This window comes from Phalaenopsis equestris, unplaced genomic scaffold, assembly GCF_001263595.1.
Source record: "Phalaenopsis equestris unplaced genomic scaffold, ASM126359v1 Scaffold000134, whole genome shotgun sequence".
In the NCBI taxonomy this organism is placed as follows: Eukaryota; Viridiplantae; Streptophyta; class Magnoliopsida; order Asparagales; family Orchidaceae; genus Phalaenopsis; species Phalaenopsis equestris.
The window spans coordinates 2859794-2875449 of NW_018164576.1; the positions used below are offsets into that span (position 1 = coordinate 2859794).

At 32.6% G+C, this 15656-nt stretch overlaps 1 protein-coding gene across 1 annotated transcript in view; it reads right to left on the reverse strand.

Annotated features, from left to right (window-relative positions):
- Nucleotides 1-15149: 15149 nt before the first annotated feature.
- The window catches only part of LOC110021372 (homeobox-leucine zipper protein HOX20-like), a 1706-nt gene continuing 1199 nt past the window's right edge, over nt 15150-15656 (reverse strand). The window contains exon 3 of the mRNA XM_020719840.1: nt 15150-15629. Within this exon, the coding sequence (XP_020575499.1) occupies nt 15310-15629 (320 nt within the window). The 3' untranslated portion in view covers nt 15150-15309. The remainder of the gene's footprint in view (nt 15630-15656) is intronic.

Genomic DNA, 15656 nt, shown 5'->3' on the forward strand with positions numbered 1-15656 from the left:
AATTATTATTCGATATATATATATATATATGCCGCGTACTCAGAAGAGTTAGTTGAACATCTGTTTGTCAGTTGTAAGTCCCCTCTGGTTTGAGGTTCGATTCCTCCCGAGTGTAGGGTGTGATACTCGAGTTATAGACACATGAGGGGCGGGGCTCGTATCTTAGTCTTCGACCATTCTTTATTTATATATATATATATATATATTCTTTACAAGCGGTTTACAAAAAAATTAAAAAGTAATAGAGGGTTTTCTTTGAACACGGCCGGCTACTATTATCTCTCAACTCTCTTTCAAATCTCAACTCTGTTCTCAATTTGTTTTCTATTTCTCTTGTCGCTTTAGTTGTCGTGCCGTGGGGTTATAAAAAAGCTAGTATGAGTTAAATGGTGATACAAATTAACATTCAGCATTTGAAGTCTGCTCAGTTCTTCTGAATACATTTTATTGGACACTATTTAAATTGAGTTTCAGGACAGTTCTAGCCTCAAAATTTATTGGAAAATTTACATACATATCACTGAATTTTTTTGTATTTACATATCTAACTACTTCTCATATATAAATTTCAATTAAATGTTTTAATAAGGCAAAGTCAACAATAGCAAAAATAGTCCAACCTCATCCATATAAACTAACTTCAATTTTGCATTCATATGGAGCTTAATTGATGAATGAACATTCAATGATCATATGATTTGTACAAGCTATTTGATGGAGCGTTACAAACATTTGATTAGATTTATCAATATATCCCACCTGCAATGTTATAAATAAACCTATATTCACTGCATTAAGACAATTTGAGCTTACGTGTTAAGACAGATAGGTGATTTCAAGAACCATATAGCTATGTTTTGTACGGTTCCTTGACCAATATCATCCGACTGTCATCGTCTAACCTCCATCGTCCGATTACCGTCACCTGGCAACAATTGTTTTATCACTGCTAAACGACTGTCATCATTCTATCACCAACGCCTACCTATCATTGCTCTATCGTTGCCTTTCAACTATAGTTCAGCCATTTTCTATCAGCCATCATCCTCAAAATGTCACCTTCACCCTCACAACATTTTCATAACAATAATTGGGATCAAGTTAGTGCAGATTATATTATTTTATAAGACTATTTTATTCAATTACATAAAAAAATGAATTTTGAAGTATCAAAACAATCAAAAGTATGTTGTAAATAATATTATACAATAAAACATGTCCTCTCAAACAAAAATTTCAAAGCATACTACATATAATAAAAAAAAAAGATGGGCTATGTTTGACTTAATGACCTCACAAACACATGAAAGGAAGGCCCAACGATAAAGTCAAGTAAAGAACAATATAGTTATTTTGTAATAGATAATAATGTATATAATATGTTAGGGCTTCCTTTGTGTAAGGAGATATTTTTCCTAAGATTTCATAGTACTATTTTATTGATTGAGGAGCATGGTTTCTTGTCCATCTCAATTTCTGTGAGTGGCTTCATTAACATATAAATTGCATAATGCCACATCTATAAATATTAAATATGATAAATGATAAATTTATTTTATCTTTTTGATCAACATAAAATAGGTTCAAAGTTGATCATCTCAGAAGTATCAATTTAGATATGACGGGAGGGAATGACAAAAGTTGATAGAAGTTAAGACTTCTAAAATTTATAGATTAGTTTCCAGACAAATGCAATAAGAAAATTAATTGATTCTTCATTTTTTTTTACGCTATAGGGATAACTTTATGCATATATCATATGAATGCAAGCTTAGCGAGATGGAATAAAAGGAATATACTCAAAAAATCTAGAAAATAAGTGACTAAGAGGAAATTCTTAGACGAGCACTTGAAATTATAATATGATATGATTTACTAAAAATACCCTATGAGTGGAATATAGATAGCTAAATGACCTACTAATAAAATATAAAATGAGAATAGAGAATAACTTTGAGTGGAATATATACCATTTTAAATTGAGGGGATGAATAACTATTTCAAAATGAATAAGGCAACTCATTGAGTCACTTTGTATAAACCTTGAAGCTATAGCATATTCATTTGATAGACATTCAAAGTTTCTAGGAAACAGTAAATTACATTGAAACATTAAGCATCATGGCTAAAAGTTGATTAAATATAATATACTATTATGAAGAATCATAATAAGAAGTTAAATGAAAAAAAAATGGATTGCACATAAGATAAAAATGCTTAAGCTCTTGTATATATACAAATTAAAGATAAATGAAACAAAGTGGAAAAAATTGAGTTTATGGATATACATATCTATAATTATTAAGAGATGATATTTTTTTTGTATGAATAAACTATTAAGGCAGATTTCTACTTCTTAATATATAATTATATATAGTTTGAGAGAAGATTACCCTTTTACAAGAATTGTGCTCTATGTATTTTAAAAAAAGTTTAATAAGAGAACTTGAGAAGGAGGAGATTCCCATCTTTTTCTCTTTTAGATTGGATGGATTGTCTTTCGTTTTCTACTATAGGAAATTAACCCATACAATTATTACTTTCTTCCACTCTAGCTTCCCATGCTAATTATTATTCGATGTCATCTATTCTCTCTTTTTCTAGAGAGTTTATCTAAAATAATTTGAAAAGTATTTTGTAGTAAAATGAAGAAAATGGTCAGAATACAATCAGCACACAATGATGTAATTGTAGTGTGGGGAAATGACTTAACATAAGCATACAAATTAATGCACACTTGTGCATGCATATACATACAAATAGGTCTTTGCATCAAGCCAAAAAATGTGTAGACACCCATTAGTTTCCATCAATTGGAGCGAACCCATATTACAAATCTGAGCCACTTTCCAAAGAAGACTTAAGATGTGTTGGTTCAAGATAAATGAAATCAATGAATGGAGTTTGAATTGTAAACCAAATGCAGACTATTTTCTCATAAATGCATACAATTTATATGATTAAAATTGCCTTCTTATTCTTAAACAGAATGTAATGTATAAATTGGTTATGGAACATACTGAACAATTATTAAATCAAAGTACAAATGCCTTGAGAAAAAGATTGTTGCGATCCTGTTATTATCTTTGCTTGCCTTGGAACATGCACCTTGAAAAACATAATGATCAAATAGCTTAGCATTATCTTACCTTTTAATTGTGTTGCCAATTAATCATATCATCTATCTCTTTCAAATTATTATTATTTTTTTCTTAATTGACTGTATATTTCTAACTTAGACTTTGCTTAGCCTTCTATATAACTTAACCAAAGCAACTTCATAACTCTTGAATTCCTACTCGTCAATCGAGTTCAAAGGCTTATTTTAACTCCCACTAGCTCGTTCAACAATCTGGACATGACTCATAGGGATATTATTGAATAGATATCCACTTAATTATTTGTTAGTCTCTATTGACAGCTTAATCATCATTGAGTTCATCACTTTTACAAGGTTTGGATGAAGCTATAACCTCCATGATGGATTTTTTGGTGCCTATACACGTGATCCGCCTCTATACTAGAGGTAGAAGGGTAAGAAAGAAATAAGAAAAATAAACTACTACCTTCTCAGTTTAAAAAAGAAATACATGAAGCTTTCTTTTATTCTTATTCTATGAGTGGAGCTTTTTCTTCAACATGTCAAGTGCATATATGTTGTTTATATAACATTTGTATTCATTAATGAAAATTTCCCATATATAAAAGACAAATCTTCAGTAGGATCTCCCATTTAAGCTTAAACTGCTTGGAGTTCCAAAGCCTCGCCTCTTTAAGAACACCCATGATTTTTTCATAAAGTTATTTATTCTTAAAGACTAACAAGTAATGGTGGAAATCCATTTTCCCCTCCTATACTTATATAGCTAGTGCGTGAAACAACATCTCTCTTTATCGCCTCTCATAGTTTTTTTTTTTCTATTAACTTTATTTCCTTGAATACTTCTTGATTTTTTTAACAGTTGCTTTCATAGTGAAAGCATCTCTACCAACCCACCCTTCTCTCCAAACAAATTTTTCACTTGGGTCAAGGGTTTATCTTACATTTGTTGCTCATAGTCCATCTACCTCCAAGTATACAAGTATAAGCACTTGATATTTCCATGTTTCTTTGTTGTAATATAAGTGCTGAATTTGAAAAGGGATTTGTTGTAGGTTTACAAATATTTTGATTGGAAAGTGCAAATTTCTTTGTTGAATTTTAAGGAAATTGAAAATAAAAATTGTAAAAAATATACTTTATATTGTATTTCTTTAGAATAATAAACACTTGCCTTTCAATGCTTTCTTTCATGACTTTACCTGAGGCACATATCTGACCATTAACTTTAGATTTGTAGAAATGTGGAGAGATCATTTGATAAATTGACTAATATATTATTTTATTGTGATGCCAAGCTTGGTTTAAATGATGTTACAAACATATAAAAGCTTAGAACAATACTTATAAATTGTTTTAGTTCTTTTTCTCTTTTTTTCTTTTTTGAGTCGCCAACTTGCTTATTGTCATATGATTTCCTTTTTCAAGCAATCTCTCTTATGAATCATATGGATGATCTTGAGAAGAGGAATCAAAAGAACTTGCAACTAATCTAGAAAAAAAGGAGAAATAACATGGAGAACTTTAATAAGATAAATTTTGCGCATTAGAACAAGAGCATACATCCAAAATTAGATCGGATCGAAAATGCATTGGAACATATCCATGAAGAAGACCCAACGAAAGCAACCCACAACTGGAAAGTCACATGTGTTAGCCTGTTCCGGGGTCAAGCGCAACTCCCAAATGAACGTATCCCTTTGATTAATTACATCTTGGGGTATGCCCAATAATACTCAAGATAAAAGAAGTCTTGTTTACACTCATATGATTACTAGTAAAGGGGGTCACAAAAGAATATTATTTGACAGGAACATCTCGATACTATCAGAGCTCTCACTAAGTCACAGGGTAGAGAGTGGGTCTCTCTCATTCCAATCGGGTAGTGACTCATCGATAATTGAGACCTATGACATAACCTCGTTGACTCATAGAGTTTATACTATGCTTTCAAGCCCTAATCAAAGCATAAGGCTAGAAGGTGAATCAACCTATCCTAAATGCATGACAACCTATTCACTATTGCAGCCTATTTGACAACATCAACGAAACATCAAAGGGAGCGACATGTCTCAAATAGGGTAGCAAAAGAAAGGCAGAGTAGTCCTAATCGATAAAGATAAGAGATAGACAAGTTAGGATATCATGGATCCGTCATCCCAAGCCATTACGACCTCATGTCTAATAGGTCTCAAAGGTATTCAATATAACACAACCGGAGGTCCCTTCTCAGCAATTCATAAATTGTGTCGTCGTCCGTTCTTAGCAATAAAATTATCAGCACGTCGATGTTGTAGCTTGTGAAACCAAGTAATCCTTTCCCGCCTGTGGAACAAATTGTAGCAACTGTAATCATCTTTTTATAGTGAACTCTTCGGCTGAGTCAGACCCCATAGTTTTTCTTTTTCGATTTTTCCACGTAAAAATTTCTAGTGTCATTGTTAGTTGCATTTTGTTTTATGAGTATGTGTTAAATCTTCGTATCGCGCTGAGACGACAGTCTGCTGCTCTACTGCCGTGAATTTTCTAGCATGCATCTGTGATGATAAGCAAAATTGAACAATGACATGCAGCAATAAATAATTGATCGAAAAACATTGGAGGCAGGTGAAATGCAACAACTACGATTAAGAAAGGCAAAGTCATCTGCTGTGAATTTTGTTACATTTGAAATTTATAAGATTTTGATGAATTTCAAATTTATCATAAAAAAATAGTACATACATAGGACCCGAAAAATTTCTATTTACAAATTTAGCAACATCGTTCATCTATTTTTCAAATTCTAACTCAAATATCAAATTTCATGGTAAAACCCCAACTCTTATTTTTCATTTTTATCAAATTCTCAATGATTTGATCGAGACACTCATAAGCACATTGGTTAGGAACTTCAAAAATATCATCTCGGTGCTAGATTCATAAATCACACTTATGTTTTGGGTGCTTTTAGTGTACTTCAAATCAAATAACAAAAATAAAATAAATTATTTTTTTTATTTCAAATTTACGAATATGACGGATTATCCTAATTTAACCATGCATTACTAAAATTTGAGATGAGAGATTAATCACAAATAAATAAGAAATTCAACGACTCATTTGAGTAGACCTCATTTCTCTGAATTCGTGAGGTGTTCTATTCACAATATATATATATATATATATATATATATATATATATATATCTAATTTTCACTTTATTATACATATATATAACATTTTCACTTAATTATACACCATGTAATTAAATTTTTTTAACATACCTTAGTTACAAACAGTTAAAAGTAGGGAAATTCACATAGACACCACATAATATCATAAATTTATACATCAAAATTTATATTTCAATTAAAAATAATGATCGTGATATTTAATGCATATAAATATAAATATTTAGATGTTAAATTTGTAAATAAACAAAAAAAAAATGTAATATGAAGGTAAATGGGCTTTAAAATGAAAAATATGCTTAATTTTGCATATTTATTGTAGCGGCCGAGCTTGCTCGTAAAATTCCGTGCTAGGCCATAGGCATCGATCACGTGCAGAGACCTATCCTATTTATAAAAATAACCCTGTCGTAAATATTCCCACGGCCGTGAATGGCTAAAAGTCAAGATAAAGGGGTTCTTATTGTAATAAATCCCCTGAAACAAAAGTCGCTTTCCTCTCGTGTCGCGATTCGCGAAGACGTGACGTGCGGGTGGGGCAGCGGGGCCCTTTCGTGGTCCAGACTCTAGATTCCATTTTCACACCGCCATCCCAACTCAGCCGTCTCCCCCCATTAAATTCCGAAAAAAATAAAATAACTTAATATAGATTTTTTATTAACATAAATATATTAATTATTAAATTTACATTTAACGGATTTGAAAAAAACAAAGTAATTTGGTGGCAGCTTTTAAGTGCTGGCAGCATCTTTCAAAATGACATATAAGTATTTAGTTTACATATTTTTGAAAATATTGCCCGCGTACTAAATGCAAGCCATGAATCGACCCGACCGTCGATCCGCGGGCATCACACAAGCTACCCAAATAAACCTTTTGACGGTAATCCAGATTGGCTTATGGGGTGGACGGTAATCCGGAGTGGCTTATTGGGGTGGGGAGCAGGAAACCAGCTTGGATTCTGGCGTGGCAGAGGAGGTGACCAACCGCAATGCGGCACGGACGGGCGGCGGCACGGCAGGACAATGTGCGGTGAGGACCACCGCAGAGTTCCAGAGCGTCTTGTGCCAGAGAAACACGTGTCCGTCTCTTAATTTTCGACCACACAATTTAGGGATGATCTTTACGTGATTCGCGGCACAAGAGTTGGAAAGCGATTAAGATTATGAATTTCAATAATTAATTCATGATATTTTATTTATTATGGCATGCAAAATAAATTGTGATAGATTATCTCAATTAGGCTAGTTGAAATGTTTATTACGTCGATTAGTGGTTTTAACTTATAGTGCACAATGTTTGAAGAATGATAACAATTGAATGATGATAATGGTATGATGATGATGATATCGACAGCAATCATCTAGTTGTGATAACAATAACTCATCGACGACGGTGGTTTGGTAGTGATTTGATGGATTCAACTACGATAGTGGCTATAGAGGACAGATGATGGAAAGATCTACAATGTCAATCTGGTGATGACGGTGACAATTACAATACAATGGCAACCGATGGGGGAGGTGATGATAGTGCAACAACTATTATGTGACGGTTTAGCTAGAACGATGACCGAGTAGTTGTGGTCTGATAATGATGAACAAACGAAGCTCGAGAATCCTTAGTGCTTTAGAGCTCTATTGAGTCTTCTCTTTTAAGTCCAGGTTCCCATGTTCACTAATGCAATTTTAAATTTATATTATTTTTTATATGAGTTTGATTTAAATTATTATTTAATTTATCTAAAGAAAGTTAACAATTTTGAGATCGTTGAATTCTCATTTGTCCGTATATCACACACTAAGTAATAGAGCGCAAGTGAAAGGAGAGAAAGAGAGAGCAGTGAACAATAAAGAATAGTAAAATGTTGTGTCTATCGTGTCAGTCCATTTAATCCTCCTTTATCATAAAATGATCTCCTATTCTTTAATGGGGGTTGTATATTGTATTTTAGATATTTTACAAGTATGAATCTATCTCGCGCGTGCTCTCTGACTTGGTCGGCTAAGCTTGTTTGGATTTGAGTCTACAAGACCGATTCAATTGGCTATGCTTGGGCAACGTTGTCGGAAGATCGAGCTTGATTAGCTTTGGTTCAACAGAATCAGTTCTTTCGCCTATTGTACTCTTATTGTGGACCCTTGACAATGGATGGCAGAGCTTCTGGACATCACCCGTATGAGTTGAGATGCCTAGGGGCTAGGTCTAAGGCTGTAAATAAATCAATGTACTTGATGAACAACTTGAATTCTACTCAATTAAAACTCGATCATATTCGTTCAAATTAGTAAATTAACAAAGCTTGAACAATTTTTAAAGCTTGAAGCTGAAATGAACTAAACATAAACAAAGTCGAACTTATTCGTTTATGTACACGAGCAAACTTGTGTGTCGTTCAACAAGTAACTTGTTAAATATTTACTACTAAGCACAATAGTAGCTAGCATAATATAAGTGGTATATTATTTATATTAAATTTAATTAATTAGAATTTATGTAATTATAGATTTAATAGTACTATATTATTGTATTAATAATATTTATAGTTTAACTATTAATTTTAAGTTTATTTTATTAATAAGTGAATGATAATTTAGAATGAGATATTTAGAGTTAAAGAGAATGAAAAAAGATTTTTCTTATAGAATTATCAATAAGAATTATGTAATTAATTAGTAAAGATCAAAGATTATAGGGTTTTTAATCACAAATTAGTAGTTTTAATTAGAATTGTAAAATTATTTATTAAAACTTTTATATGAAATTCTAGATTTTTTCTCATTTGAATTTTTAGCTGGTTTAAATACTTGTTCACTTGTCATAAGCAAATCCAGTACAAAGCAAGTTTAAAACATTGAAAATGTTAAACAAATCAAGCTTGAAAAATGTGTAAAAGCTCGACACAAGCTCAAGACAAACATGAACAACTTATAATTATACTAAGCCAAGCTGAACAATGATCTACCCGGCTCGGCTCGATTACAACTCTAGCTAGATTTTCTCTCGGGCAGGCTCCTTAGCGATGATTGATCGGATGCCTTGTTACCACCTTTCTCATCGAATGATTTGGAATTGGATCGTTTGGTCGTCTATTGGCCCTCCATGTGGTTCAGTCGGTTTTGGCCTTGTTGGCTACTGTTGCACTCGATCGGATAAGTGGATCTCATGGTCTTCTGTCAGTGGACTCTCCTTCATCATACTCCTCCTTTGGAACGTTAGATCTCCTAAGGATAAACACTGACAAATTTTCGATAAACATATACTTATTTTAATAAAAAAAATCATGAAAATACTAAAAAAATCATTTCATTTTTTTTTTTGCTAAATAAATGCTACCATAAGTATTTGAATCATAATGTATTGGTTATAAATAACAAGAAAAACTTTAATATTTTGATTCTAGTCACGCTTGAAAACAAATTTGTTGCCCAAAAATTTGTCCACGTGTAGTACTCAGAGCCATAGCTATTGTCGCATGAAAAATATGCAGAGTTCTTCCCTTAATAAAATTTTGCTCATCGCCACGTCTGAATTTTTAGGATGGCGATTAGTGATATCATACTTCAAGTTGGGAGAATTTTCATGCAGACCTCCCAATTCTTATATATTTATCCATATAAAATCTCAATTATATTTTATATTTATACTGCCCAAAACTTTCATATTACATCAAAAATATTATCGAGCGCTCGAAAATTTAAGACAAATAAATCAATGCCTTGACGCTATATAAAAAAACCACACAAATAAAATTAAAAAAATTCACTATATATTTCAAGATTCAAGGTTTCACTCATTTCACTATGTAGAATAAGGTAAGGTTACAATGTTATGGCCGAGTTATCAAAATCATAACTATGCTACAACAATCACTAATTTAAAAAAAAGTAAAATTCAAGCAATAAATTTGAACATATATAAATGAGTGTTATTTAAAAAAAGCATATTATATTCTTTAATTTAATAGAATAATAAATATAACATATAATTAATTAAAATTTATATTATTGTAGTTTTAAAATAAATAAGTTATACAAGTAAAATTTTAATTGCCATATTTATTTTTTTCTTATATATATATATATATATATACCACTATAAAGGGGGAATGATTAAATGTAAATGGATTTTGATCACCATCTATTTGAATCTTTCTTATTCCCATAATAGCAATAAATTAAATTAAATTAAATTAAATTAAATTTTTTAAAAAAAAAACTGAAGAATAAGAAGACGTCACATTCCCGCATACCAAAGCCACGTGAACTCACCCAACCCCAAACTTATCGGACCCCCGGCTGTCCGCTCGCTTATCGAAAAATCCCCTTCACTAATTTTCATATGATGCTTATCTAAATAGCGAATACAATAAAAATTATATATATATGGGGGGTCCGCCCGACGATTAATCTTTTATATATATATATATATATATATATATTCTATCTCTCTCTCAATAAAAAATAAATAAATAAAACGGTTGATAAAAAAATTAAAATAATCCTGTTTTAATAGTTGAAAAATACTTTAAAATTTTATAGGAATCAAATAGATCGATTTTATTTATAAAAATTAATTTAGTTAGGGCTCTAAGTGAGTTGACCTAACTCGAGCTGGCTAGCTGAGGTTATCAAGTCGTGCACTTGAGCTCAAATACATGTTAGTTTATTAATTAAAGTTTGAGTTTGAGCATGTTGAGGTTCGACTTCTTGGCCTAGAGTTGACTCAACTAATATGATTCCTACATGTTCATGTTTTCTTCTGTAAGTTGTCACAATACTTCGTTTTTTCTTTCATTATAGATTACTTGAATGATTTCTTCGGTGAGCTTCTATGACAGCTTCATTTGAGCTCCTTAGGAGGCTCGCGAGCCTAATATTAGGGCCATGAGTAGAGCTCCAACTCAAGTATTTTTTTTTTTGGAAAACACACTACAGGGGAAGCTAGAGTTAGTGTTTGATATTTGCTTCGGAAATTTTCGACGCAAATATTAACATCGGATTAGCGGCTGTTAAGCGGCAAAAAAAAATTATGACATTTGTGCCGGCTTATTCAGTGATAAAAAGTGTTTTGAAAATGACAACTTATTTTGGTGTTGCGACGGATTATGCTTCGACTTTCAGTCTAAAAAATCGACGCAAATAATTTACTTGTTTGTGTCGAAATAATCAGACGCAACTTCGACGCAAATCCAACGCGAATGACCTAAATTATTTATCCCTCCCGCCTAATTTTTATTTTCTCTCCACACTCGTGTGCTCCTCAGCTGAAAGCCTTGTGCCTTTCCCTCTCCCTCACGGGTTTTCTCAAATCGATCGCCTTTTTGAACGGACCTTCGCAAAATAGTCGCCATTAGAGCAAGCCGAGAAGGTAACAACGTACATGTATAGAGACCACCGAAACTCCCATAGTTCTCATTCTTTCGCTCTGCTCCAATCAGAAAACACTGAGGAAGGTAATTCATTTGCGTTAGTCTTTGTCATTTAATTTTTTTTAGTGATACGGGTCTTTCATATGTAATGTTTAGGTGTTAGGTATATATGAAGTATTTTTGTGATATATTTTTTATTCAAGTGCATAGGTAATGTTGTGTGCATGTACAAATTGAAGTTTAGGTTATATATATATATATATATATATATATAATAATTGAGTGGTATTTATGAAAATATTCAAAGATATGAATTGTGGTATGTATGTAAAATTTGAAGTTTAAGTCTTAGGTATGTATATACATAAGAATTGAGTGATATGTTTGAAATCTTCATAAAAAAAAAAGATTTCAAGTAGTATGTATAAATATCTTCTTAAATTTGAAGTTTCGGGGTTTGGTATGTATATTCATAAGGATTGACTAGTATGTATGAAATTTCATAAAAATTGAAGCTTAGGTGTTAGCTATGTATGCACATAAGTACTGAGTGGTATGTATTCACCTATTAGTAGAATTCAAGTTTGTTGGTTAAAGTGAAGCAACATATGCATTGGGTCTTGTTTGAATCGACGGTGATATAGAAGGGGATGTTATTACTAGAATTCACATTGGTTGGTTGAAGTGGAGGAATATCTCGATCAGGTCTATTGTTCAAAATGATGGTGATATAGATGGGGATGTTATTGGTAGAATTAAAATTGGTTGGTTGAATCTGAGGAATGCATCGATCGGGTCAAATGTTCAAAGTGAGAGTGATATAGATAGGGATGTTATTAGTAGAAGTAATGTTAGTTGGTTGAAGTAGAAGAGTTCACCTGATCTTGTTAAAAGCTAGATGGGTTTGTTATTAGTAGAATTTATGTTGGTTGGTTGACTAAGTAGTATCGACTTCTTACTGCTAGTGTCGACTAAATTTTATTTTGTGCAATAGTTTTATTGATCCGTAAAACTATTTCTTTGTTGTAGATGAATATTCCTAATTTGAAATTTCAGATATATACAAGATTATATTAGGATGAAAAGAACTCGCATATGAGTTCTTCAATGATGTTGATAAATTCGTGAATGTGGCATTAGAGTTGCTCATTTATCATTCAGAGGGTAAGTTTCAGCTACCTTCTGTGAAGCACAAAAACTCAATTATTTCTGTCACTCAAAGAAGTTAAGTTGATTCTTTACCACAAAATATTCAAACTTAATTATTTCTATTGGACCGCACAAGGTAAACAAAAACCATAATTTCATTTCGAACACAGAGATGTCTCGACAAGTAATTCCCCTTCTGCAGAGGAATTTGATTCTAGCACATATGAAGAAATAGTTATTGATGCTCTAATAGATCAGTTTGTTGAGAGCGTTCAACATGAACTTGAATTACCGAAACTTGAATCGCAAAGGTTCTATAACTTATTGAATGCTGCACAACAATTTTTATGGGATGGTTGCACAACATATATAGAGTTACCAAATCATATTTTAACATGCCCAGAGATACATTCAATCAAGTAGCAACATTGTTAAAACAGACGGACATGCAGAGAATTTTGTGTCGCATGGCTCGTAGAAAACCAAAAGTTGGTATTAATGTTAGATTTACAATGTCAAAAGATCAATTGTTGTATTAATGACTGCATAATATATTACAGGGTCGATGTAGTTGAGGCAACCGACAGATTTTGCGGTACATATAAATTCAAATAAAAGGGGCAAAAAAGTAAAATTCCTAAAAAATACTCTATACAAGTGTTTTTTTTTTTATTTTTTTTAGCTCATACCTCAGCTTCAGAGAGTGCTTGCATCCATGCTCACAACCCCACATGGCTTGGCATAGTAATTACTCGAATTTTGCAGCTGAAGCACAAAATATCAGACTGGGTTATGTGCAGATGGCTTCACCCCGTACAGTTACGCTACAACCCCGTACTCATGCTAGCCATCAATCATTAAGCACTAAAATTTGTCCCTCTGATATGTGCATTACTGTCAGTTCTTATTTTTGACACCTATCAGACAAGGTCCACATAGTACAAAGGGGAAAATCAATGTCTACTTACAGCCTTTGATTGAAGAGCTTCAAATTTGATGGGAGACGGGTGTTCTTACACATGACATCACTACGAAACATAATTTTCAACTGAGAGCGACTCTTATGTGAACAATTATTGATTTCTCGACCTATGAGATGCTATCTGATTGGAGCATAGTCAGGAAATTGACTTGCCCTTGCCACATGGATAAATCAAACTCATTTAATCTAAAACATGGTAAGAAAAATAGCTGATTCAACTGACATCAAAGATTTCTTCACCGCAATCATCCATTTAGAAGGAACAGAGATACATTCTTCAAAAATAGGGTTGAGAGATCAAATCCAACCCCCAATATTACCAGTATTGACGGTAACATGACATTTTTATTCATCTTCTTATATTTTTGGACCCAAAACTCGACGCACATTTTGAATAAGCAAATTTGACACCATTACGACGCAAAACGAACACAAATTATTTGCATCGGAATATTTCAACGAAAAGTAGACGAAATTAACATTGTCAACGCCTAGTTTAACGACAGAAAAAATTGGATGTAAATGAGACACAAATCCAACAACATGCCTTAAATATCGTAGGATTTGCCTTTGATTTACTCCGGTATAATTGATACAATTATGCTTAATTCCTCTAGTGACATAAATATCCGAGCTTTGCATAACATCAGCCTAGCTTCACTCATCTACACCACAAAATTTAGGCTATACAAACATATCTTTAAATTTGAATTGAATTAAAATCTAAAATATTATAAAACCTGTTCATTAAAACTTAATGGTCATCTCAACTAAACAACTATATAATCAATCATTTACTATAAAATGTATGTTTTAAACTTTAAATGGTCAGAATTTATTCAATTTTTAAACATTTTGGATTAGCTCTGATTTCAACAATAAAAAAAGCCACATAAAATCAATTTCGACACTAATTCTCTTTGAAATCAATGCAATCCCACCCAATTAATTGCACCCTAATTTGTATAATCAGAAACCGTTGCATAATCCAGGTATAGCTTTCTTCAAGTCATGTGCGGAAGACAGCAATCCTTATTTTCTGGGTGGAAGATAATTACACAAAACTTAAAAATTAAATAAACTATAATATTCTACAACTTTATTTATTAAAAAATGTTTTAAAAATAATATTTTTACCATTTTTAAAAATCTACTCAACCTTATAGTCTTCGAAATATTACGTTATTTAAATATATTAAAGTATTTATATAAAATTAATTATTAATTAACGTAATATTTCCTGCAGGGGAATTGATCTCCAAGCAATTTAAAGTTTCCGTTTTTTTTTTTTAATTTGTAAGATATATAGATCTAACACAGCCTCTTCTGCACTTCTCTTCCCTGAAAGTTTTAACAGACCAAGCTGGAGGCAAAGACTGAAGTAAATATTACATACACTGTGCATTTTACAAAAAATTTCTCAAGCAAACCGAAGGAAAAATCCCATCTTGTTCATCGATCTCCCACTGCGATACAACAATTTAATCCGCCCTTTTACAATTCTTAGCAGCTGGTCTCATAAATCACCGTTCATTTACCAGCCGCCGGCGCTGTTGAGATCATTGCAAAACCAAGCAAGAGTCGGAACGTGCTCGTCGGAGAAGAAGGCGGAGCTGCAGGGCTCCTCCCCGCCGAAGAAACTATGCTCCTCCATCTTAAACATTTGCTGAGCCTGATACACAATTCCCCCTTCCAATCTGTTGTCGTCGGTGAGCACAACGCTTGAATCGCTGTCGCTGGATCCGTCGCCGAGCATCGGTGGCGGCGCTAACGGTCTCACAACTTCCATCTTCTCTTCTTCCTGCTTCGCCGCCGCGAGGACTGATTCGTGTTTAGCGGCGGCGATTGGGCCGAGGCTGGGTTTTGGGGGGGGTGGAGCGG